The sequence below is a fragment of the Pagrus pagrus genome (genome assembly GCF_965226575.1).
Source record: "Pagrus pagrus genome assembly, chromosome: 6".
In the NCBI taxonomy this organism is placed as follows: Eukaryota; Metazoa; Chordata; class Actinopteri; order Spariformes; family Sparidae; genus Pagrus; species Pagrus pagrus.
Genome location: NC_140190.1, coordinates 17,466,962 through 17,493,153, shown reverse-complemented (window position 1 = coordinate 17,493,153; position 26,192 = coordinate 17,466,962). Strand labels below are relative to the sequence as shown.

General features: G+C 38.4%; 2 protein-coding genes across 3 annotated transcripts; both read right to left on the bottom strand.

Moving 5' to 3' along the window:
* Positions 1-935: 935 nt before the first annotated feature.
* On the bottom strand, positions 936-8,528 carry LOC311258892 (afadin- and alpha-actinin-binding protein-like). 2 transcript variants are annotated; one of them, XM_084355572.1, is made up of 14 exons: positions 8,420-8,528; positions 6,141-6,255; positions 5,749-5,900; positions 5,410-5,613; positions 5,143-5,253; positions 4,884-5,019; positions 4,668-4,743; positions 4,194-4,374; positions 3,484-3,631; positions 3,198-3,334; positions 2,824-2,997; positions 2,545-2,662; positions 2,094-2,238; positions 936-1,995 (listed from the first exon to the last, which is right to left on the bottom strand). In XM_084355572.1, the coding sequence occupies exons 2-14, from the start codon at positions 6,157-6,159 to the stop codon at positions 1,854-1,856; spliced, it is 1,743 nt and encodes a 580-aa protein (XP_084211698.1). In that variant the 5' UTR covers positions 6,160-6,255; positions 8,420-8,528; the 3' UTR covers positions 936-1,853. The 2 variants fall into 2 exon arrangements, with proteins under 2 accessions (XP_084211698.1, XP_084211699.1); XM_084355573.1 differs by having other exon boundaries at positions 5,749-5,897.
* A 278-nt stretch (positions 8,529-8,806) lies between these two features.
* On the bottom strand, positions 8,807-24,364 carry LOC311258541 (atrial natriuretic peptide receptor 2-like). The gene is made up of 23 exons (XM_084354878.1): positions 24,287-24,364; positions 23,525-23,615; positions 23,120-23,252; positions 22,484-22,607; positions 21,932-22,036; positions 21,081-21,183; positions 19,402-19,547; positions 19,231-19,303; positions 18,757-18,901; positions 18,516-18,602; positions 18,261-18,404; positions 17,724-17,845; positions 16,811-16,955; positions 16,591-16,639; positions 16,399-16,506; positions 16,162-16,281; positions 15,822-15,915; positions 15,377-15,464; positions 15,024-15,163; positions 13,982-14,134; positions 12,943-13,041; positions 11,591-11,682; positions 8,807-9,996 (listed from the first exon to the last, which is right to left on the bottom strand). The coding sequence occupies exons 1-23, from the start codon at positions 24,347-24,349 to the stop codon at positions 9,883-9,885; spliced, it is 2,538 nt and encodes an 845-aa protein (XP_084211004.1). The 5' UTR covers positions 24,350-24,364; the 3' UTR covers positions 8,807-9,882.
* Between the last annotated feature and the right edge of the window lie 1,828 nt (positions 24,365-26,192).

Genomic DNA, 26,192 nt, shown 5'->3' with positions numbered 1-26,192 from the left:
ATTGTTCACCATCGGACTTCACCTGGAAATACAAACAAGCTTGGGGGTAGCTGTTTAGCATGCTTACTTCATGCCTACTACTTCAATAGATATGCAACACAATACATAGACATCTGACATTATTTCTTCACATTATGTTAATGATTTTAGCTAATTCTTTAGTTTTAACTAGAATTCTTGCATATTGCATCAATCCATTATCTGAAACATTATCTGACATTGGGCGATGGTGGGATACACCCTGGATAAGTCGCCAGTTCACCACAGGGCTGACGTATAGGGACAAACAACCACACCTACAGACAATTTTAAGTTACTGATTAACAATTAACCTAACTTTTGCATGTCTTTTGCTTGTTGGAGTAAGGCAGAGTACCCAGAGAGAACCTGCAAACTCCACACAGAAAGGCCGTGCCTGGTCTCGAACCCAGATCCTTCTTGCTGTGGGGCAACAGCGCCAACTAATGTGTCACTGTGCTGCCGCTAAATGGAACAGTTTGGGAGATTTATACCATTATTGTTCAAAAAAATAATGTGCAAAATGCTCTCAACAGACACCTCCAGAGAAAAACTGGAAGTCACCACTCCCAAAAATCAGAGTTTCAGTTACAACTTTCTGTGGTCATGGTATTGAGTACATTTCTGTGATAATGTACTTTAATGCTTTGTAACAATAATGCAAAATCATCCCTGTACAATATCTGCAGACTTGATATAAATCGATAACAATGATGCTTGCCAATACTGCAAGACGGTTCAGTACTTACTTGAGTACTGGTCTGTCCTGTTGGATTGCTGCTTCACTGAGTGGTTTACAGTCCCCTTTTTGATAAGTTGACAGCAATTATTGGGACAGGACAGGTGACACAGTAACATTGATCAGTGACTGAGCATTGTTTCTGATAGAGGTCAATAAAGGTCAAATGACAAGAAACTTGTGTTTCAAGACTGTATAATGAATGTTTCAAAAATGGGATTGTCTAGAATACATCATGGTACATTCCTGTGGTTACAATCAGGCTAATCTGTCAATATAAAGCAACTAAAATAACATGAATTTAAAAAGAAAATGGTGAGAGGGGTTTACATTCATGTTGACATCAGAGTGATCTCACCTCAGTGCCAGTGTCTACAACACATTGTGTAATTTGTGTTAAATTTCACAGCCTTTTCTTTCTATTTCACATCGTACATTACCTGCTGCTAATACAACAGTTACTAGAAAACAATGTTGTAAACCACATTTCTATGTTAAACAAAAACAACATACATTCATATCTTACCCAGTTTTCTTATTGCATTCAACGAAACAGCAGCATTAAATCTACACTATAAACCATTGTGCCAGGTGATGAGTGTAACACGACGAACCGAAGCTGGAAAGCTGTGATATAAACGGCAACATTTAGGCAAGTTTAGGTGCAACAGCCACCACTAACAAGCAATGTCCCAGGACACATGATCTTTTGTGGCACATCTGCATTGCCAAAAAAATACTAGCTTCGGATTAGGATCCTAGACATATGACATGAAGACTGAAGATTTACAGTATCACATAAATAAATAAATACATGTATCACATAGTCAATAAACAGGTGCAAGGAGTGCTGCTTGGGTGTGGAAAATGTATCACATTTATCACATAATCTAAAAAATAAAACAGATAGTTATTAAAAAAGAAACAGATCACAAACTTTCCCTCAGTCTCACAGAACACTTCACATGCGCACAGCTATTTGATCATTGACTACAGTTCATCTGCAAGTGTTTGGCATAAACAGTTGAGGTGTATTTCTGAAATACCACAAATCAGGAATTAACTGACAACAACAATAATTCTGATGACGACGGCTTCATATAGAGCTGTTCTTTTCCTTTGTGTGGCTGCTGTGCTCTTCACTGTCATTCCACTGTTTGTGTCGAACTGGAGCCTTTCCATTAAAAAAGACGCTGGATTCTTCTGCATGGTCAGTCTTTCTCTTTGGTTTGGTGGAGCTGAAACATGAAAATTGACAGTCGGCGTTAATTAACAGGTAAAGCCTGTCATGATTTGCATTATTTCACAAATCACTGTGCAAATAAAGACACTGTACCCGTTCTCTGGAATAAGGCAAAGTGTGCGATACAGGTCTGCTGTCGACGATGTGTGTGGGACACATCTGGGTGTGGGCGAGTTTGTGCCAGACGGGCATCTGATTAGCTTTTCTGGAGCCGACACAGCACTCGCCTTTGTTTCAGCTGCGAAGAAGAGATTCAATTTTATTTATTTTATTGATCTCATCAGGAAGTTGACTTGTTGATAGTAAACATCAAGCAGGGGAACAAAATTTTAATATGATCCCACTTTGTAAAAAAAATTTAATTATTCAGTTAGTTGAAACAGTTGGGGTATAAAAGATTGGCACATTGTTCAGACTATTCATAATCCATAAGTATCATTATTCTTCAGTTTATAAATTACAATTAATTATTAAACAATTAAGGATTCCAATATCAGGAAGTTGGTGAACAGGTCCAGTACATTGTAAAACAACAGACACTCACATAATAAAAAGGCACTTTTAGACTTTGACATCGGGGGTTTCTTTGAGTCAGGAAATGGACTCAAGTTTAAAAACTGGTGTTTGAGCCACGTTGCCCGATCCTCCTCAAAAGCCTTCCTCTGCAAGTTAAACCAGACGCAAGTCATTTAAAAAACATTCACTTTTTCAACTTAAAGTGAGCACAAAGACATAAACAAGGCCTCTTGGCAAACAGAGTAACATTTGTTGTATTCCTAACTTCTATTTCATACAAATTTCTGGACAATTTTTTACAAATCACCTCGTGGCTCAGTCTGATAGCTGCTTCAGTGAAGTTCCTCCTCTCCCGCTCAAAGATCGTCCTCTGTTCCTCCAGCGTCTTCCACTCATCTCTGAGGCGCTCCTTCTCCTGCAGCATGTAGCAGTCGCTCAGCAGCGACGCCGTCTCTTCATCACATGGAGAGCTTAGCTGCTGCTGCAAGAAAGATGGAACAGGCAGGATTTAAAAAAAGAAAAGTGATTTTATGCAACAAAGATAATACATTGGTATAAGACAAAATGTCATGGGTCAACTGATGTTTAAACAAGCAGTTTAAAATGTAAAGCCCTCAAACTCCTACTAAAAACTCTCCAGGGAGATTAATAGCTAAAAATTCATGGTAGCTTTGGTCTTACCTGCAGGAGCTGCTGCTGTGTTTGAATAAAGTCTTTGCACTGCTGGATCTCCAGCTTCAGTCTGTCCATCTCCTCCTTGTGAGTCTCTTGGGAGACAGCATCACTATTTCTACTCCCGCCCGTCTGAGCCAAAGATGCTAACAAAAAAAACACAAACACCAAGTAAATGATAATAGTAAAACAATGCAGAAACAGACAGTTTGTGGAATCCTTACATGACAATGACAAAAAGTGGCATTCCTTCATGTATAAAGGTCAAACAGTGACAGAGCTGCATGAGGGCTACCTTGGCTGTCCAATCTTTCAACGTGGCTCTTCAGTCTTCTCCACTGGAGGCGAATACTGTTGGTCAGCTTCTCCCGGGCGTGAACACAATACAGCTCTACGCTTTCTTTACTAGAATCAAAGACTTCCTCTTCATCCTCCGAGTCAGCCTGACAATGACAATGAAAATATGTGTCTAATTATAGCAGAAGTAGTATCATAGTAGTAGTAACATGGCATCTTTTTCATCTCTGCAATGACTATTTACTTTTCCATAAAAAAGGAAATCAAACTAATCCTTCTATATACAGTCACAGTATCTTAAAAAAGTTTTTATTTCATCTCTGAAGTTATATTTAGCAATGTCTATGGCAGGTTTACGCAGGAGCAGATAATTTCTAAATGTGATAGAAATACATTGATATTGCACAGAATAAAAATTTGGTTGCAACAAAATTAAAACATGTGGAGACACTTATTTTTGAAAATGAAAGTTTCTTCTTTCAGGTAAAATATATATATACTTATTTTTTATATATATATGTTGATTAATATATTGATTAATACAGACCCAGACTGGGACACCAACTGGGAAAAGTTCTGAATTCTAAGTGATTTGGCATGAAATGACCCTGTAGTCAGATTGAACATTGAAGTCAGAGCGCTAAAGTAGCATCTCTCATTTTACTGCTAAATGTTAGCAAGATAAAAGAGAAAAACAACTTGTCCTACCTGTGCACCATCATCTTGATATTTGTCGCCCTTCAGGATCGGCTTCTTTGAACTCAGAATAGACACCATGTCCTTTTTCATCTGCTGCAACACTTTATTCAACTCTGCATTTTCCAGCAGCAGCTCCCTTTGCCGGGTGTCATAGTCGCTCAGCAGAGTCTTATACATCTCAGCCTCATGCCTTGGGATCAGAAAGACAATCATCTATGTTTATTTATTGGTTATAATCTCATGTGATACATCTTCAGAGGAAATTAATTAAAGCTTAAGCAACATTCAGGATTCATTCAGCAGCGCCACCATGTTTGAAGCCTGTGTTCCTAAAATAAATCTGTGTCACCTAGAAAACTGACAAAGGAGCTGGTGTGCAACTTGTCTAAGATGCAAAAGTAAGTGAGTAGTACTTTCTGTATATTACAAAGTACAACTCTTTCAAGACAAAGTTCATAGATACTGTAAAATGACATAACTTACTTTGCTTCTGTCTTTTCAGTTTTCCAAAGACTTCTCTTCCCATCAGCTCTTCCAATGTTGTTTAATACATCAATAGCTGGAAGCAAAGGTCAAATATAGGATATCAGACATAGAGAGAAAGGTGTGAACATTTGAGTGTGTAAAGACAGTGATTTAATCTCAAAATGTCAAAATTTGGGGCAAAGGATTAGATCAGGGTGGACTGGTTCTATTAACCTTGTTTCTTCTCTTTTTTGTCCACCAGAAGTTGATTCAAGCGCTCCTTCAGTTTGGTGAATTCTCTCTCTTTCCTTTTCATCTCATGATTATACTGGCTGGCCCGGCTTGCAATTATGTTTTGAAGTTTTTGCACCTGGCAGGGGGGAGTAAAACAAGTGTGTACTGTTGTTTATATTGTCGTGTCTGTAGCTGGGACAAAAAAACTGACTGTGGATTAACTCAACATTGTCAGGGGCAGTATAAACAAATAATGTACCTCTTCTTTTTCATTTTTCAGGCAGTTTTGCAAACTCTTCACTTTTAGCTGCAGTTGTCGCTCTCTCTCAAGGAGTCCTGTGTTTTCTCTTTTAGACAGTTCAAGCTGCTCCTGTGATAACAGAATAGCATTGACATAGACATGGGCACTTAATATCAGAGTTAATGTTTTCAGTATTACCAAGCAACTCTTGAGGTGCTTAGTTTTGGTCCACATTAGCCTTATGATCTATATTTTCATATTAAGATGGTGTAAATGTTACTGTACTTTTAGCCGAGTGCTGGTGAGCTGCAGGTAGTCGACATTGCTGCTAGACTTCAGCTGCTCCACTTCCATGTTTTCCAGGCTCCGGAGGCCCCTGCGGTGCATCTGAATCAGGTCGTACATGCAATTTAGCACAGCCACAACATTCATCTCTGAGCTGCCGCCCGACTCCGTCCAAACTGGTGGGAGGCCGAGAGATGACACCTCCTGTACCAGGGAGAGTAGAGGAAAAAAGTAAATGATTGCAGCCATATTGCACATGTCTTAGACCACTAAACACAGGCTTTTACATATCAATAACTGTGCTAATAATACATCAAAGACACATGTGAGGTTACCAACCTGATTGATGTGTGATCGACATTCTTGCACGTTGTGCTCTGTGCAGAAGGTACTGAGCATGTAAGACTTTCTGTGCAGTGGCAGCGATGATTGGCTAAACTGCCTCAAGGGGGACGTTCTACATTCAGAGCTGCTGCAAATGTCCTTGTCTTCTGTGGATAAAAATGTCTGTCAAACATTCTTTATATGTATACAGTGAGGACAAGCTAAATTCTTAATGCTTGACACAACAATGATAACCCATATATATAGTTAATGTTACAAGTGAAAAACAAACATCATCTGTTAGTTTAACCTGTTTCTGACTCACAAAGTCTGAGTACAACAGACAACATGTCTCCTTAATACTGCATATTCATTGTTCTTCAAAAATGTCAAAAATCTGAACTCACCCAGGGACGACTCTGGCATTGTTGCAGTGCAGCCTTCAGGCTACGTGTCTGGATCATCTATTACATGTGCACGATACACAAAGCTCGCCACAAGATCCACCTACGCACTCCACTCCTGAAATAGAGGGTCAGATTAACGGTGCTCATTAAACACAGTCTGGATTACAAGGCAATGGAAGTAAACATGCAGCAGTGAGGGGAGGAAACACGCAGTAACCTAAATAACACAGTGTGTGAGGACAAAGGCTAATTCATTTATCAAACACTGGCAGGGAGCTAAACTATACTCTTACTATGACTGTTATCGTTGCTGTGGGTGTCACTGCTGAGTATTTAACAGGATGCATGTTGCTACCAGAGCCTGTGTCTCATCTCAATGCTCTTATCATCAGCTGATCAGACTAATCCCAGACAGACAGTATGGTGACTTGTCTGCAGACCCATACAACGATACACAGAACAAAAACATTTTTTGTCCTGTAGGAGTAGTGCTTGTGTTTTTAACAAATAAACACACTAAACACACACCAACATGTGACCATTTAGGTCGCACATGCGTCCCAAAATCTGTCAAGTCCGACTTAACAATTTTATTGAACGTACCGGTGCACCTGAAATTTAAGAGTTTAGTTCTTTTGCAATTTAGGTTATCACATTTTCTTGTTGCATGTAATTTAAATGAAGAAAAACATGTATTTGCAACTTTATTCCGTTTTTTTTTTTTTTTTACAAAATGTATTATTGGGTGCCCCTAAATTATATGATGGTGCACCTTAATGAAAAAGTTATAGTGTTCTTTTTATAAGAAAACTTTATGAACTATTTATAAATTCCGTCATGAAAAAGCTGCGGCTCATGATCAACTCAGGGGACCTACTCTTTGGTTTCAGTGATACTTAATCAACCTGGTGAGACAGATGGCAGGCCTACAGCCCCACAGCTTAAGAAGCCTAGACCCTTCTTAGACTGACTACTCCACAAGTGCTAACCTTTAACTGATTAGTCAAATGTCTTTACAGTATACAGTCTCCAAAGAATTGAATCATTGGATATTAGGGTTTGTGATCCCTAAGAGGCATGTAGTTTAAATCAGATTTTCAACCAAGAGGGGTGACGGGATCACAGGACACTCATACTGATCTGTCAGCATTCAGTTTGTAGCTAAACCTGGCTAAAACTAATATAGTGTAAAAAAACAGCCCTGACAAAAATAATACCTCAATAAATTGCATTACATTCTTTATGATTTGGTGGGCTGGACATCATTCATTGCTGGCAGTTTTTTATGTTTAAAGTTATACTAGGTAAACTTCAAAATTATCTCTGTACCCATATCTGTTACCAGCTTCACTCCTGCAGATGTTTGTGTTTTTTAATGTACCCCAGGTGTTGACAGATTTAGGGAAAAAATGCATTTTCATTATGCACCTTGCTCATGGAACAACTAAGGGCATCAGGAATGTGGAGAGGCCACTGTGTTCATATAGCTGTTCTTTTGTTTACTGTAGATTTTTGTGTACAGTATCATGTTTCATATGTTGTATTTTGCTATGCTATGCTTTCGGCTGCTACCTTTGCCTCGTTTTTAACATTATACCTTCATGAAGGTAGGATTCATTGCAGGGCTGTTGTTTTAACACTCCATTAGATTTAGCTAGGTGCACCTAATAAACTAACATACATTTTATAGGCATTATATCCTAGTGTTTGTGAAATGTCACAATATCTATGCAGTCAACTTGAAGTCACTTTAGTGCTCTTGAAATGAAAATGTTTGCAATAAAACTTTAAAGTGTCATCTCAGTAACTTTATAATTACTGGAACTCGTCAGAAAAGGTTGTGGGGGGGAAAAAACCCAACCCAAAACACAGATTTAGATGGACAGAAAATATTAGCTTAATTTACCTCACTTCTAGTTAGCTACATGTCTCCGGTAAGCTAACGTTAAGTAAACAAATGCTTAATGTGTCACATTATTTATGCTAGCGTTTACACCGCCTGTAAGTTACTGTATTAGCCACATACACATGTAACCTAGCTGAGTTAACGTCGTGTTGTTGAGGAGATATTTCGTAGACGTGTTTTGTTCCTCAGCCATCGTTATGCAGCTCTTTGACACCAAACGTTAACGTTACACACTGAGTCAAAACAATCTGACATTGAAGCCGAGCGGCTCTGGCTATTTTAGCCAAACAAGTTGACGAGATACGGAAGCAGACGTGTTGTAAATGTTGACGTTATGAGCAAATAGGTGTGTAAAAGTGTTTAAAATACTTACTTGACGTAGCAGTTTGTAATGTATTTCTCAACTCCTCCTTGCTTCAGGACTCTGCAGCTCCTTAATCCATGTCGAAAACGTCCGAATGACAGACTACACACCAGGGCACGCAAACCAACCAGCACGCTAATTGGCCGACTCGTTGTCTAGCAACCAAGCACGGCTCAACATGATTGGCCCTCGGCTGTGAGACGCTGTAAGTGTTTTTAGGGGAATATTATTAATTTGGACATTAAGACATGGCTACCATCAAACAAACTAGAAAATAATTACTTCATCATTTAAGTTATTTATTGTGCTATATTCAGAAATATCAGCCAAAGTCAAGAAGGATCAAGATTTCAAAAAATGTCTTGCCTAACAGATAGATACACCACAATTGTAAAATGAAGCTTCAAAGTAACTTTATTGTAATTTATATAATCACTGAATAAGACCAACGAAGTCAAACAGCTTATTGCGCTGCACAGTCAGCAACACCTTACAAAAATGACTACAGACAGACAACTGTACATTCTTATTTAAAAATTCAGCTAGTTCAGTTGAGTTGGCTATGTGTTTTCTGTGTATTAAATCTATGCTGCATCAACAAGGCATGCACAATTTTGTTCAAGGCAAACCACATCATTTGGAAATCATAAGAAGCATTAAAGGGGACACTATGTAGTTTTGGAGAAGACATTCAAACTCAGAATTTTAATATTTACAATATTAATCAGGTAATAATACAAACTCAGAGATGTTTATTTTTTTCCATAATTGAACAAACAAGCTGTTCTCAGAGGAAAATAGGGTCCCAGGAAAACTGTTTGAAGCTAGAAAAGTGGCAGGGTCTGCCAAATATAAACAAAGTAAACCAGTATGAAACTGTGTTGCCCCTTTTTGTAGTATTACAGTAGTATAGTAGTAGTATAGGATTACAATACTGAGTTTACATTTCTTCTCCAAAACTACATAGTGCCCATTTAATGTAGAAGAAGACAAAAGTGCTTTGTGTCGTAAAAATACAAACAAAACTTTACATGAGAGAAAAAAAAATAATAGGCTAACTTATGATTATTTTCTCAATCCTGGCACATTTCTCTGCATATTTTTTTTTTTTACATTATTCCCAGCTTGTGCAAAGAAATGATAATTATAAAATAATGATAATGTCATTTGACTATCTCCATAGTTTTTTGTTTTTTTTTAATATTGTGCTTTTCTGGTTATTTCTACAAATTAATCTCAGAGGGATTTTACTTGTCATCATTTTACTTGTCATCATCACTTCTTGTCACAACAATGAAACCATGATAATGGCAAACACTTTTAAACACTTTAATGGTAACATCTACTGTATTTACAAGTTAGTATGACATTAAAATTATAATTAACTAGATTTTCATCCTATCATTGTATCTGCACATTTAACTCACAAAACCTGAACAGTTTCCATACACATTTCTTCACGTTTTACAGATCTAGTCACTAACTGGTACAGGGACCCCCACTCTGTATTCAGATGTGCCTGTCAGTGGGTCTGTGTAATCTTCTCTCTTTGCTTCGAGCCACCATGTTGTCATGTCTCCTTTTCCCTGTCGGGTCAAGAAAATTGAGAGACGGAGTGAATAAGAAAGAGGGGAGAGTCATATTGCAAAGCATGTGTGCCTTTGAATTTTAAATAAAGCCATTAGGGTTTGATGGGGGGCAGAGAGCAGCAGCTGAGGCCACCTCTTAGCAAGACATCAAGTGTCAGCAATGCAGGCCCTGTCCGCTGGGACCCGAGAAGTAAACCCCTCCCCCATAATCACACGGGCACCACCCAAAAAGAGGTCTTAGGTTGCAATGTGATTAGAAGCTAGTGGAGCTGGATAATGCAGTACCTCCCCGAAAAAGAGAATGAATACCAGACACACCCAGTCTATTTTCCCTTGGAGGGAAGTTTTGAATTTCCTGTGATCTTTTCAAATCTTAGCCTCATAAATCCTTTGTCGTTTTCAGTCGGTTTTCAAAGCAGTACACCAGCTTGTATGTGGTTATCACTGCGTATTTAGCAGTTAACTTCACAACGGCACACATCAAAGGAAGTAAAAAGCATTATATGCAACAAAGTTCATCACTTTAATTGGGTTAAATTCAAGAGATGCTGTGGATGTACACTCCAGTTTATTAGATGCACCTAGCCCAAGATCATTCCTGCAATAAATCCTTCCTTTATAAAGGTTATAGTGTTCAGTATACAGAGAGGTGTTTTGTTATTTAGCCTACACTCATTGACAGAAGAAAGATGCAAAAAAATAATATAAACCTTTAATGGAAGCAGGATATATTGTAGGACGGTTGTATTAGACTGCTTTAGTTTTATCTGCAAGAACCTTATAAACAGGCAACTGAGAGTGTATCAGCTCTGTCCAGTGAGATCTTCATTCCAACACAATAAAAAAGGTCCAATCACCAGAGTAACCACCATGACCATGACAGGAATGTAATCAACACAACCCTCTCTCCAACGATTTTCACTCAGTCATCCAAGTCATGGCTATCCAAGGAGGGTTGAATCTAGGGCAACTGAACTTAGTTGTAGATACTTGAAAATGTTTTAAATCTCATCCAAGGGGCTTCTTCAGTTCTCTTCAGCGTTTTATGAAGCAGAGGCAGACTCAGGCTGTCTGAGGGGAAGTGTGAAGAAAATAAAAAGGGCACCCTAGAGAGACATTGGGTCACTGTAGAGAGCACTTTAAAATGTTTTATCTACCATATAGGCATCGGGTTTCTTTTTTTTTTTTTTTTACATGGATCACCTGTGGGACAATATGTACATCACTCACATGACGTCATCACAGTTACACGTAACATAACTTAAAAACAAATAACTCTTGACTCTTGGTCACAAACAGGATCTCCGGAGAGAACGTCTTGTGTATGACCCATCCAACGACTCCACTTGCACTAGAGGGGCGCTTCAAGAAGTGATGCTGGAGGTGTAACTACAGCGTCAAATTTAGAAGTGTTGGACCATTGACCAGGCTGCTGTATTTGATGTGTTGGGGGTGACAAAACGCTGACAGAACAGCTACAGGAAGCTCATACATTTCCTGGGTTTTCCACTGCACCCAGCAAATATATGTCAATATTATTTAGCATAGCGAATATATAACATAAACACATAATGTATGAATATAACGTTACCTTCACATTTAGTGTTCCTCTGCATGTCAGAACGTATCCTCTGAGTGTTTGAAGCAGGTCAGCTGTGGCACCACTCACCTGGATCTTCAGAGCTGTGGACATACACAGCGTGTGATACTATGCAGTAATACGAACAAGGTATGCCTGAAATGAATTGTATCAGTTGTATTGTTTTGTATGATCTTGGTGCATCATTATGTCTAAAATGTACTGCATGATTTTGATAACCTCAGTTCAATCAACATTATTTGTACACAATGTGCTGATCAGCAAATTGAAATTACATATATAAAACCATATTGCTGCAGTTCGATATAACATCTGTTCATTTGTGAGTAGATGTTATAATACATCTTACATAATATGTTGGATTTTTGTCATATCATTATAGTCACTTCAAAACCAATTTCATACAGTAGTAATAGTACAGTCTGCTTTGTATCTTTAGTTCAGTACGCCGTATGTTGTTGCATTTAAATCTTATACATACATTACAAGGTGGTATGAGATGTATATACCAGTTATGTAACTCACACATTTTGCAACATACTGTATAGGACGCTTCACTGTGTGCACAAACCTAGCTCTAACTTTTCGTATAACACTCACACAGTCCAGAATTTATCTCATAATTCATTTCTGAATATATCTATTTATCTTTAAAGGTGCACTGTGTAGTTTGGGGAAGAAATTTTAATCAGACGAGAGAGAGAAAGATCTCCTCTCTTTGTTTTCATGACTGAATTAAACTGAATAAACAGCTGACCTTAAAGGAGAACACAGTTTCATACTGTTTTACTTTGCTTTTATGTGGCGGACCCTGCCACCTTTCTAGCTTCAAACAGTGTTCTGGGGACCTTATTTTCCTCCGAGAGCAGCTTGTTTATTCCGTTATGGAAATTCAAAATAATTCTGAGTTTGTATTATTACCTCATTAATATTGTAAATATGAAAATTATGATTGTGAATTTCTTCTCCAGAACTACATAGTGCTCCTTTAAAGTTTAGGCTTTTGTTTTTACTTCTGGACCAAAAGTCACTCAGTGCTCTTCCGTCATCCCATTAGTTTAATGCAGAGGATTAAGTGCCTGGCGAGCACATTGTCCAATCCTCCGTGTTGCTAACTCCACTGCGATGTGCTGGTGAGCGACCACAGAGACCATCATGTTTGACACCATTGCAGAAGCCAAAGCACAGGCCAAAGGCTAATCCTGAAACGCCACTGGAGCCAGTTACAACAGCAGTGCAGAAAAAGCTCTTCATTAATAACTTTACCTGACATTTTGTGTGACCTACTGCTTCGCTTTGAGGTTTTAATTGGATGAAAGGCAGCGTGTCTAATCCTTCATTACCTTCACTTGTTGATTCCATCCGTGATGATGTGTTCACAGTGTCCCCAAATAGGCAGTATCGGGGCATTTTGGTGCCAACTACACCAGCAACTACAGGTCCTGGCAGAGAAAAACAGCAAAGAGCAACACTGTTGGTGAATAGCACTGCATAACACTGCATGATCAAAATGCATTTGGGGTTATTTAAGTTACTTTTGCCCACATGAATATATAAATGAAGCAGTAAAATCAACGAAAAGATGAAACCCTGAGAACTAAAACTGTGATATTGATGCATACATGTGTAAATGTGGAGCTGATCAGGATGAATGACAGAGGTACGAGCATACAGGAGGGTTTTCTCATGACGAACAGGAACATTTATCAAAGTAAGAAGGGAAAGTTTTACTAAAATATGTATTTTAAAAAAAAGGCATCTTGTGTCATGTGTCATGTATCAGTGAGGCCCATTTTGATGATGCAAGTCTTCACATAAAAACATCTTTTTAGCTGGAGGTATGTGATGCAAAAATAATAATGAATTGATTATTTGTACAGACCAGGCTGTACCAGGCTTTTTTCTTACTTTAGCTATATTATATATAATACATTTAATTGAATAAATGCCTCTCAAAAAAAAGTTTTAAAGACTTAGACTGGGAAATGATCACAATAACAATGCATTATCCTTTTCAACATGATGAGATATTAAAAACTGTAAAAGCTTTGGTGTTGCTCATGAAACATTATATATCTATCGATCAATACAATACAGTAGCATCTGATATGTGCATACGGGTTGTTTATGGTAAGTCTATCACATTCTCAACCTTTGAACATTGTAAAACTATAATATGTCCTCTGAAAGCCATCTGTTATCTCTGGGAAAATACTGCATAAAGGGTCATTGTCCTGCTATTGTGAATCATACACTTCTGATGACTTGTGTCCTAAATGAATTAAAGTAAAAAGAGGTTTCTGAGGCTAAAAGGAAATATTCTGTGATCGGACTGCCCTCAAACTTAAGATTATATGTGATTTTTAAAATTGGAGTCGGCACCTGAGTGGATGCCGGCACGTATCTTCAGCTGTGTGTCAGGCTTGTGAGGGATCTTGAAACTGTGGCAGACACTGACCAGATCAAGTGCCATGCTGGCTATCTCTCCAGCATGATTGATGCCATTTTCCTGAGGGACCCCAGAGACCACCATGTCTGGAGGGGGAGCCATTAGTCCATGAAAACAACAATAAAGGAAGAGGGATAGGGAGATAATCTGATAATAAAACGTCAGAACACACATTCAGTTGCTCTTCAGACAGTAAATATTGTTTTAGCCTTTTTAGATGCCAATCATATATTTTCATCTGCTTGTTTTTAAGCTGAGATATATTTTTTAGAATGCTATGGAAGCCCTGAAGGCAAGTGAGGAAAAAAATCTGGGGAAGCATGTCTGATCTTCTCTTCTCTCTTGTGTTTATTACTTAAGAGGGGGTGAAAAGAATGTGTAGGGTTTTTTTGTATTTCTTTACTTTAGTCTCATCATTTTTCTATGCTGCTTTTATTTCATCTGTTTAGAAAAAAGTTTTGATGGGTGATTATTTTAAACATTTCGTATGAATCATTCTTCTGTTACCTTCTTTCATTCGTGTTAATGGTTATTAAAAAATGTGACAGGTGTTTTTAATATTGCTTTTTTTTCCTTTTTCTTTTTTTTGTCAGGTTAATTTTGTGTTTGTTGTTGCAATACTCTATTTCACCACAACAAGGTGAAGTGCACCACCACATTATTATAGAGAACAGAGGCAGTGAGATCCATAATAACATTGTGGTGTGCGCCACCCTCTAGTGGCCATAATGATTATTGCAACAGTAATAATCTGACCGAAACAAATTCAAAATTCAAAACTTTTTCCGTCCATTTAACAGATTACTTGTTCTTAAGTGACAAACACAGGAGAATAAAACAGTTTGGATAAGACTTATAAATCACCAGATATTTTTTTTCTTACATGCCTCTCAGGGCTTCCATATAATCATGCTTTATCAAAAACGATTTATCACTTTGTAGTAGTTTAAAATTAGTTTTTTCATCCTTTCTTACAAGCATCGCCTATTGTCTCCACTTTGTAGACGTCATAATTGTCAATGATGTCATCGAAGGTGGTGTATAGCTGATTGAGGAAGTTGACAACCTGGTGGGGAGTGCTGGCACCAGACAGCTGAGTGAAGCCGACAATATCACTGTCACAGGAATAATACAGAGTCAGTTATCATACAATCTGAAATTGCTTGTAAAATAACATAAAAGGGGGTGAAAAAAAATTCAAAAAAACAAAACAAAAAACTGAGACTATAAACTAAATTGAGACATATTTAGGTTATACACTGCAACTGGGAGAATGTCCATTTAAAAATATAATTTCATGTGATGAACTTGCTTTACACAACACACACCTGAAGTAGACGGTGGCGTTGGAAAAGCTCTGAGCCTCTGTTGTTCGACCCTGACGAAGGTCATCAGCCACCGGCTTTGGTAACATACCTGCACAGGAGTTTCATGACTTATTTCTGCTGAAAAATGCTCCAGTGCTGCTTCTGTACCACTAGATGGCAGTGAGCACATTTGATTGTGTGCTTTCATGCTTCCAGATTAATTTGTATGAATAATGAATTGACATTAACTAAACAGTAACAACTCTTTCACATGAATGTCTATCTGCTCATTTTATACTTTGCTCTTTATCACCCCTTACATAATGCACTACACAAATACAGCCCTGCTTATATTTGATATATATGAGTGTTATCTCTGTTATCTACTAACACAGCTGTACCTGGCTGATAGCATGATTCTGCCTGGGAACACTTATCAGAGACATGCAAATGTTTCACATCTTACTGTATAAGAGGCGATCTGTCTTTTGTTTCTCTTGAAGGAGGTCTTGTGTTCTTTCTGCAACTATGGACTCCAAATGTTTGCTGTACTTCTCCATCTGCAGTTAAAGAAACTTGTGTCTGAAACTCACAACCATCCAGATGGCACAAATAGCATTTCATTTTGTATTCTCAGCATTTGTCTTGGATATACAACCATTTTGGAAATGCACTCTCTGATCCAAATAATGTCACATTACATATGGTGTATTTCTTGTACTATTCAGGTTATTATAATGTATACTGTGCATCTTTACATTAGTATTATTCCATGATATTTTCTCCATATTTCAGTGGGTTATTACCAGGTTCATCATCATGTCCACAGGGCTGACTTTGTGTGGATTCATTTTGTCAAGGATCTTCTTCACCTGCTCAAACGTGGGCCTCATGGTGACATTATTAGACCAGCACTTCTTAATGAGCTGCTCGAGAGTTTCAGAGTAGAAAGCAACACCTTATTGTTAAATACAAAAATATTCTCATGACATAAGATTCATCTAACATTTACAGTTCTGGCAACTTCTGCACATGTGACAGACCTCACAGTAGTCTCCTTGACTGGGACAGTCAGTATCTGTCTTCCCTATTTTGACTTCAGGCAGAGGGGGGCGCCACATGAGATCCAGCCTCACTCCCTCAGCCTGGTCCTGACAGAGAGGACTGCTGGTTACAAAGCAAAGCTCAAAAGGAGGCCGAAGGTTGTAATCTTCAGAGACGGCTGTCATACTCACTGAAATGAGGTCAGAGCGAGTTGCAATCTCAACCAGAATCATGGAGTAGCTGCAGAGAGGAGGGGAGAGCAGAGAAAGGATTTCATTTTCCATCTATTTGCCAGTGCAGTTACGAAGAGCAACACCTTTCATATGAATGAAGACACTTTCCACTGTCCTGTGGCTGAAGTATTACAATCCAAAAACATATTGCCGTTTATACTGTGACAGACCAACACACCTGTAGACATCTGCTGCTGGTGTCATGTTGGTGCTGCTTCCCAGCAGGACCTCTGGGGCACAATATATGCGATTTACATCCCCACAAGTGAAGCCATTATTGAAGGTCTCTAAGTTCTCTTTTCTGTAGGCTGTTAGCCCATAATCTGAAGCCAAACACAGAAAAATACAGAGTACAGTGAGCAGGGTGTTGTTTTTGCCTCGATGATAACGTTGGTGCTGGTGTAGGATCTGGCAGAGTAGTGCAATGACTCATATAAAGACATGATTTGTTTCTTGTGTGTTGAGAGACTTATCACATCTTCAAACCACAGATATGTTATATTTGTACATTTTCGGGATGACGTTTCCATGTTTTCAAGGAGACGTCCGGGAATTTAGCAGCCAGCTTTGTGTCAACAAAACCAAATATTTTGAGCCAAAACATCTTTTCCTGACCCTGACCAATTGGGTTTTGTTCCTCAATCTAACAAGACCTGAACCACAGTGTTGTGACAACATGAAAATTTAAATTTAAAGAAGCTTATTTAATTTAATAGATTGGGGTTTGCAGAAATGCCAACATTAAGTCTGCCGGTTGGTTTGTTGTGATTAAATAATGGATAAGTTCACAAACAAACAAAAAAACACCCATTCAAAAGATGAATGGATGATTAATAAAATAATAATAAAACTAATGAAAATAAACCCTTTTAATGGAGGATTGCAGAGGATATCTGCTAGTTTAAGGTGTTTAATGACACAACTTTCCGTGATGTAACAAACTCAGAACACACTTAATTTTTACTTTACATGGAGTGAATTCTCACAATGGGGACGAACTTTGGTGAACACTTTGACTTGTCAGGCTACATACTCTGATAAAAAGACTAGTTGAAGGTTATAATCTGTGTCTGAGGATGATATACTGTTACCTGAGATTTTGCACACCCAGCGATCATCAATGACACAGTTTCTGGAGTGAAGTCTCCCATGAAACATCTTGTGCTGGTGGAGGTATGACATCCCACGGGCGATGTCAGTAGCAAAGGACAGTCTGCAGACAACACAGAAATGTAATACTGACTTTCTCGCAGCTTGAATTGCATTACTGTCTATTGAATAAAATGTATTTTAACCCTTTCTATGATAGATTATGTGACTGTTCACTGGTGGTGTAGAATACTGAGTCATCATCATGGCTCATCTGAAGGATTCAAACCAAAATCTGGCATTTCCTGCTGAGGTTTTAATCAGAAAAATACATTTTGCATTCCATAACAGTCATCTGTCGAATAAAACACCCTAAAATCCTTCATCCTATCAACAACAAGCAGTGACAAGACCATGATTTTAGCTTTCAAACTTTAAAAACGTAGAAATATTCGAAAGATAAAGGAAAGGTAAACAAAGAAAGGAAAATCCGCTAAATGGTCAACATCTTAAAACTTAAACTGTGATTTTTCTCCCACCTGAAGCCCCAGTTTATGGGGATGTCATCATTCAGCAGCACATCAGACAGGCTTCCTTTGGGGCAGTACTCTGTGATGATGCTGACGTACGGGACCTCGATGGATCCACCAATGAACTTGCATAGATTTGGGTGGTCCAGTTGCCTGTAGCCGATATGACAAAAATACCCAAGCTGCAGGAGTTGTTCTTTCAGTTGGGAGACTTTATTATGTCAGGAAAATCATTCTCTTGCTCCTCTGCAGGATTTTCCTCACCTTACTTCTTTCACCTCCTTCCTAATGGTTTTAGAGAGGGTGAAATTTTTATTCTGGATGTGCTTCACTGCCACCGTCTTCCCATCACTGCAACACAGTTAAGATCATCAAGTGAGACGAAATCACCTTAATATACAATATAGAAGAAAATATTCATCATATATTACATTTTTACTTTACATTGCATTTTATTACTTATATTACTACGAGCATTTAATAAACTAATAATGGTGTTGCTCACTAGATGCCTGGCTGGATGAAGCCTTGTTTGCAGCAGGTGTTGATCCCGGTACACACGGTCACATCAGTCGTGCGACTGATGGTGGAAATACTCTTGATGCGCTGTATGCTGGTGGTGCTGCCGAGGCCCAAGCAGCACACTCTACCTGCATACATTTAAGTACAGACCAGCTCAGTTTAATGTTAAGAATAGTTTGGAGAAAATCTACTGCTGAAATATAAAAGTGTTAAAATCGAGTCCAAGCACGCCTGTGTTGTATATATCGATGAAAAAATGCTTTCATTGGAAGGTGTTCAGTGGGTAAACTTCAGTTATGGCCCACTCTTATTTACATAATAAGTCTAATCTGAGAATGCTATTCACATCATAGCAACATTTCTAACAGATACATGAGAGATATATAGATTATTTTTGAGAGTTTTCTGTACATCCGTAAACAGAGTCTTTTAACAGCCCCAGTGTGGGACAACTTACTAAATATTATGCTCTTGTAGTTGATGATCCAGCTTTCATCCCAAAACATCCTCTGTTTCTGGTACTGGAGCCACTGAGGAAATTCAGATAAACATCAGCGCATGATCACCTCCTGTGTTTGTGAGTGTGTGAGTGCGTGTGAGTGCGTGTGTCTGTGTAGCAAAGACTGACCACCATGGTCAGGATGAAGCCGCTGCTGAAGAGAGCGACAGGGAGCCCGATGGCCACCTTGGTAGTGATGGACATTGGGCAGATGCCGCAGTCTGCAGGACAGTTCAGACAGTTTTCCTCCGGCTCACAGACGTCATCCCCACACACTGAAACACAATCACACATCATACAATTTGGGTTCCCTTTCACTGAATTCAGTGGCAGAGGAAGAACTCAGATCTTTAACTTAACTACAAGCAACAAAACCACACTGTAAAAATACTCCTTTAAGAGGAAAAGTCTCTCAGTCCAAATTCTGGAATAGTTTGAAAATATAGTTCATTTTAGAAGAATGTATCTTACATTAAGAAGTGTGAGAACCAGAGGGGTGTTGAGACATTTTGGGCGAAAATAACTTTTATATACTTACATTAAATAAAAGCTCTCTTCCTGTAGAAAGAGCACATGTGACTTCTTAACCTACCCAAAGTTATTAATCGAAAACCAGAAGACCCAACACTGAACACTGTGAACTCTTTGGCACCCAAAGGATGCAAGTGCACTTATATTAAACGTGTTATTTCAATGCTTTTTCAATAAATGTAAAAAAAAAAATGTTAATTAGATATACTGTCATCAGATTTTAAATTAAAGATTGAATTTATTTAACATAGTCAGGATAAATATGACATGGTATGGCCATTTTTTTGTTTTGGCTCTCTCCTGTAAACTTGGTCAAATGTCTCTTACTGTATGCCCCTCTGGTTCTCACCCCTCAATTATCGGATCATAATTATTGATGCATTCATGTGTGCAACTATTTAAAGGTGGGGCTAATTTGAGTCAGTTTGCCAAGTTTTCCAATTTGTATTCATTAAGTTCTTATTTTATCCCATCTTTACCCATAATAATACATCATGATTTGTTTGTTGACTCACTTTTGCATTAACCTGAATCTGAAAAGTGACTACAGTTATCAAATACGAGTAGCAGAAAATTGAAGAACTCAAGTAGAGTACAATTATTTCAAATCTGACTTAAATACACCACTGATTGAGTTAAAATGTAACTGGGGCACATGATAATGCACATGAAAACAATGTTTATTATTTTAATGAAGCTGATAGTGAGGCAGTTGTTTTAAAATAATAGTCTACTGCAAGGTCACAAACAACTGCACATGTTTTCCTAAAGTGTCTGAGGATTCAGGATGTAAACAAGACTGTGCTCTCAGTGTCTTTGCTTGGTAAATAAAAAGCTTGTTTATTTAGTGCTGTGTAATTATTAGTTATTATTAGTTTATTTAATCAAAACCAGCCTTACAAAGTGCTTTAAAACAAACACAAAAACACAACAATAAAATACAAGGTAATGTAAGAGCAAACAGGCCGGCATAAAGGAATAATAGAGACATAAAACATATAACAATGGACGAGTAAAACCATAAAGACACCAAGAAAACAATAGGTACATTAAAACAAACCAAAAAGAAGAAATAAAGACAAAAAAAAAGTAAACACCACATTTATAAGAAGGACTTTCAATTAAAACAAATCTTTAAAAGTGATTTAAAATTGCTCAACAACTCAGAAATGTTGTGCTTATATTGTTATTACAGGTCATGGCTGAGCAGCAGAGGCCATTACTCAGCACACACTGTACTGATTCAGCAAATCAACAACGGGTGTGAGCAGACTGACCTTGAGCGCTGACCACAAGCACTTTGGATTCCAGTGCTGCGTGCATCTGTCCTATTTTGATATGAGCAATGACTGAGGTGACTCCCACATGGATCAACACCACCTGTGTGAGAAAACACCATGAGAGAAACCAAAAACAAACTTGTAGCATGGAAGAGTTTGGATGTGTATTAAAACAAAAAGGAGGAAGGTGTATGATGGATAATGTTTCTTTTTTTTAAAAACTTTTTTTCAATGAAAGATTCATTAGATGCATGAATGAAAAAGCAGTTCTGCAAATTATTCAGACCTCTGACTACATGTATTAAAAAATATAGAAAGAAAGAAATCCTTCAGAAAACTTTGACCTAAAAATGAATCCAAACAATCAGGAAACCATCAGAGACGTGGATGTATGTGTGAGCTGAACCACAACAATAAAACTTTAGTATAAATGATTTCATTCTTGTTCTTTTTACTCAGTTTTCAGTACTTATACATTTACAGTCGTTTGATGAGCCACAACCCAAAGAACGGCTTGCCCTTGTAATTTTCTGCTAAGAGACAAGTAATTACAACCTGCTGCCATGTTGTATCGTGACATACCAACATAACAGACTGCAGCCTTTACAGTGTGTCACTTTGATCGTGACTTTTATATTTTGGCTGGGTGCAAGATGAATCCCCCTCAGACAACAAAGTCAAAGCTGAACATCTGCCATTTGACAGTCCCCCAAAAAAGGTGTTAATGACGGTACATGAAATTAGATATTTGATATGGGACTGTAAGAAATACTGCAGATCTTCTCCAAACCTCAGCACATGCAAGAAATTACCCGTTCCTTTGAAGAGTTTTGTTTGGGTTGGCTCACCTTTGAAGTCCAGTATTTCTGGGTCATCTTGCCTGCTTTGGATACAGTGTGAGTCACTATTTTACCATCGTCAGGAATCCACGGGCCACAGATCCCACCTTGTTTCTGAGAGGAGACAGAGCGACAGTTGGGGGAGGTTTGAGTCCAAAATGTGTCCTTAAGACAGTTTATTCACCTGTTAGTAAGTGCCAGCATTGTATTATAACGGTTCAGGGTTTAATAAGCTGTGTGCTCATTCATGGAGATGATATGTCTCTACTTATCTCAAAAACTTTTATTACAACTGAAGTAAGATTTTGCTCAAATTGACTCCGTATAATTGATGTAGCAGGACTCAAAGACTCTAAATTTACCTTGTACCTTAAAAACAGATACTTTTGAAATTATGAGTTAATTCATTGTACAAGGGTTCAACAGAATGTAAAAAGCTTAAATGACTAGCAAAACAATGAATCAGATTATCCTAAACGATAAGTTAAAGTATATAATGAGGTCCTAAGAAGCTTACTGCATCTGTTTGGTGACATGACACCAGTGCTGCCGGGTACTCACCATGAGACCAAGAGGACAGGAGTGGATGTTGGCGTGATACACGCAACAGTTCATTTCATTGGCGTTGTTCCAGTTTGCCGGGCAGTCGTGTTCATGACAGAATCTCTTTGCGTCTGATGCGTTACTACAAGGGAGCAAGGGTGGATAGACAAATACATTAATAAATACACAATCCCATGATGATGTTTATGCTAGAAGAGACCAGCTCGTCTTTCTTACAGCTTGAACTTGAAAATAAAAGCAGGTTTTAGCCCAAATTAAGTTATATGACATGTTTAGTTACACACATTCATCAGTCAGAAATAAGTAATAGATTATTTGTATTATCTGATTAATTTCAGTCGTCCTCTTGCTTTTTGTGTAAAGTTTATTGAGACTACATAGTTAAAATATTGATTTCTGAAAACTTCCGACACACACACACTGTTCCTTTTGTTGTGGTGGTGAGGCAGCTGGCACACGTCTGTGTGTGTGTGTTTGTGTTTCAGTCATCAGGAAGGAAGTAACTTTTCCCAGCAGACTCATCACAGATGAGCGTATTAATATGTCTCTGTAACTGTGTGTCTGCTGCCTGTGTGTGCGTTCTGGGCATGGCAGACGTTTAGGATTCCAGGTGCGTTTCTATAACACACTCACCTGAACTGGAAAATCTTGTTCCTGACTGTGTAGTCGTAGAAGGAATCTGATGCTGTCACCGTGTACGAGACGTTGAACTCTTCCCCATTGGTTACTTTCTCTGGAGGACGCTGCACCCAGGCCATTTCCAGACCTGTGTGACAACACACATGTCGCCTCAACGCAAACATTCAGTCACAAGAGTCTGCATACAATATGTTGAGTGATACTATGTGCTGTGTTTGCACATAAATCACCCAAGTCACTGTAACTAATCCTGGACAAATGCTTCAAAGGTTGCCTCCTTCCTTTTCAGCCACAAAAGGAAAAAACATCCGATTTTTCTAAATCGTCTAAAAACCAGCTGCAGTGAAGCAGTTAACCAAACAGAGAGCCAGGCAAACAGATACATGTATAAATACTCACCACCACAGCTGATCATGTTGTAATCATTTGGACCGTTGATGGGCCAACAGTCGAACTCTGTGTTGTCCAGATCATGCCAGCAATTCCCTCCCTGTAGGCAAGACGGGAAGCTTTTTTATGCAAAGGCAATTTTTTCATATGTGTCAACATTTTTGAAAAGCCTAATGTGTGTAAATATCTTATCAGAGAGTCAGGGCTGTTCATGTTAGTGTGTGTTAGTGAATTAAATACATAACTCGACTGTGTAAAGCTTTGTTGGTTTGGAGCCAAAATGATAAAGAGTAAAATCAAACAGCACCCGACAACATTAACAGCACAAGCAAAAGCACTATGGTAGCTTAAGTATTATCACAGTAACACAGTATTATCTCTCATTTAAAACTGATTACAGAACATTTCATTATCGAGGAAATCAGCCCCACAAGAAGCTGAGAATAAACCCAGCGATACACAGAAACACCACAAGCCCAGGACCACATGCTCACAGCAACAAGTGTTTCTGACAAGACAACAAAAGCATGGAGGGTTCCTCAGCAATACATGAAAATGTGAATATTGTACACTCAGTCTACACAGTAGTTTGTGTTCTTTCTTTTTAATAACATGCACCACCTCTGCCCTCATTTCACATCAATGCACAGTACATTTACAGGTTAACCTTTAGCAAAATGTGGCTTTTTAGTCCCAGTTCCTCTCTGTAATCAAATCTTTTTAAATCAATCTAATTCATATGTGTAAATCTTCGACTGTGTGAGAACTTACCAGCAGGAAACACAGGTAGAAGGATGCTGCCGTCTGTAGAGCCATGAGGAGGTTTGCTGCCATGGCTGGACCTGCTCTCAACTGACTGACTGACTGACTGGATGGCCAAATCTGTGCGTGTGTGAGTGTGTGTGCGGTCACCTCAACCCCGCTAAAGTACCCTTACCCCTTTTTTCTTGTGGCCCACCCTCTCCTTTGTCCCTAATTGTCCAATCAACAGAAGAGGCTCTCCAATCACAGTCTGATTATGTACTCATTCACGAGGTGCTTCAACTCACCTTCAACGTCCTACAGGTCAGAAACACCCTGAACTGACCACCACTGTTTCTATCACATGAGCTGACTCCATTTCTACCTTCTTAAATTAGTGATATTCAGCATGGCAAACTTTATTTCAACGAACTTGATATATAATTTGAGCATTCAACTCTTGTAAACATGACTATAGACGCTTTAATGTTATCACACTTTACATTTTAGGCACAGTGGTGGAAGAAATCTTCAGCTCCTTTACTTTATTTAAAGGTGCGATGTGTATAAATTGTAGTTGAAAACATTAAAAAATAACTAAAATTATTAAGAAATAACAGTTTTAACATTGTGATTTATGTATATTGTGTTTTACAGATATCTACCGCAGTTAGTATGCTAACTAGCTAGCCCAAACCCGTCCCTGTGTGCAAACACCAACACACCCCTGCAGCAAAATTAACTGGGATTATCAAAAATCAAAGTATTCTGCAGAAAAATGATCCCCGTCAGTGTTTTACTATTATATCTGATGTTTATGGATTAAAAGTAGACTGCTGCGTGGATGTGTGTGTTGCATTCTTCTGCTGTAGATTTTAATGGTTGAGCTCATTTTGACTCCTTTATATACTGCTGGGTAGTTTAGTCTACAGCGATGGATCATATTCTATAAGATCGTCATTCCCAACAAAGTCAAGTTTTCACAAACTCAGAGGAAAAAGCCCTGTTTCAGCTTTGTGATGATGCATTTCTCAATGATGATGATGAAAATGATGATCTCAAACCTTAAAGGAACACTAAATCCTTCAGTTTATGAGGAAAAATCTAATTCAAAATCAGCAAATTTTAAGAAGACATGGTTTTCACTGGATCGGAAGGGTAAAAAATATTATATCCAGGACACTGAGCTCACAATGCAGAAAGGATGTTATTGTCTTCCTCAATGTGCATGTAGTGTCAACAGGAAACATCAGCTCCAGACCTGTGATCTTGTGGTCGGGCTACATATTTTAATACTGTTGCCAAAAACAAAACTAAAGAGATAGCCAACATTGATCAACCCATAACAGCAGCGTTATGTTACTTTTTCAACCTTAAAATAGCAGCTTCAGAAATCATGGTGATGGTACAGTGTCTTGTATTAGGGTGAATGGTGTCTCTGGTTGCCCCCCTATCACTTGTCTCTGGGGGGGGGGCAAATTGCTTACAATGCCAATTTCTGCATTATGTTACTTTAAAAAAAAAGGGCCAAACTACTCAATTGTTGGACAAATATACTACAACAAGTATTTTCTGAAGCTTCCAGCCACAAATCACCATACTAGTTACTCTGATCACTGGAGAATTGCGTCACTGCTTGATTTTGTTCACGCACTAAATCCAGTCTGATTACTTAATCTTACACTGTCACGTTTACCGTACCGCTGTCCTCTCCTGTACACAGTATGAGTCAGCATTGTACAGTGAAGTTCCCAGCCTCTATTTATCAGCCATAAAACTATGTGTATCAGAGTTCAGTTGAATAAACACACTGAATAATGATGTATGTCGCAACTATGTAGGAGGAAATAAGTGATACCTTATTTAACTTTGAACTTCGCCTCCAAATGAGTCCTCGCCTTTATGGCACAAGGGATATTTATATAACATCATACCC

Excerpts from the sequence above, each read along its gene's own strand:
- LOC311258541 (XM_084354878.1), bottom strand. The coding sequence starts at position 24,349 with ATGGCAGCAAACCTCCTCATGGCTCTACAGACGGCAGCATCCTTCTAC. Across the intron at positions 22,608-23,119 it reads AACAAGATTTTCCAGTTCAG|TAACGCATCAGACGCAAAGA; the intron begins GTGAGTGTGTTA and ends GCTCCCTTGTAG. Across the intron at positions 19,548-21,080 it reads GCTTGTGGTCAGCGCTCAAG|TGTGTGGGGATGACGTCTGT; the intron begins GTCAGTCTGCTC and ends ATTGTGTTTCAG.
- LOC311258892 (XM_084355572.1), bottom strand. Across the intron at positions 4,744-4,883 it reads CAAAAAAGAGAAGAAACAAG|CTATTGATGTATTAAACAAC; the intron begins GTTAATAGAACC and ends CTTTGCTTCCAG. Across the intron at positions 4,375-4,667 it reads ACTGAAAAGACAGAAGCAAA|GCATGAGGCTGAGATGTATA; the intron begins GTAAGTTATGTC and ends TCTGATCCCAAG.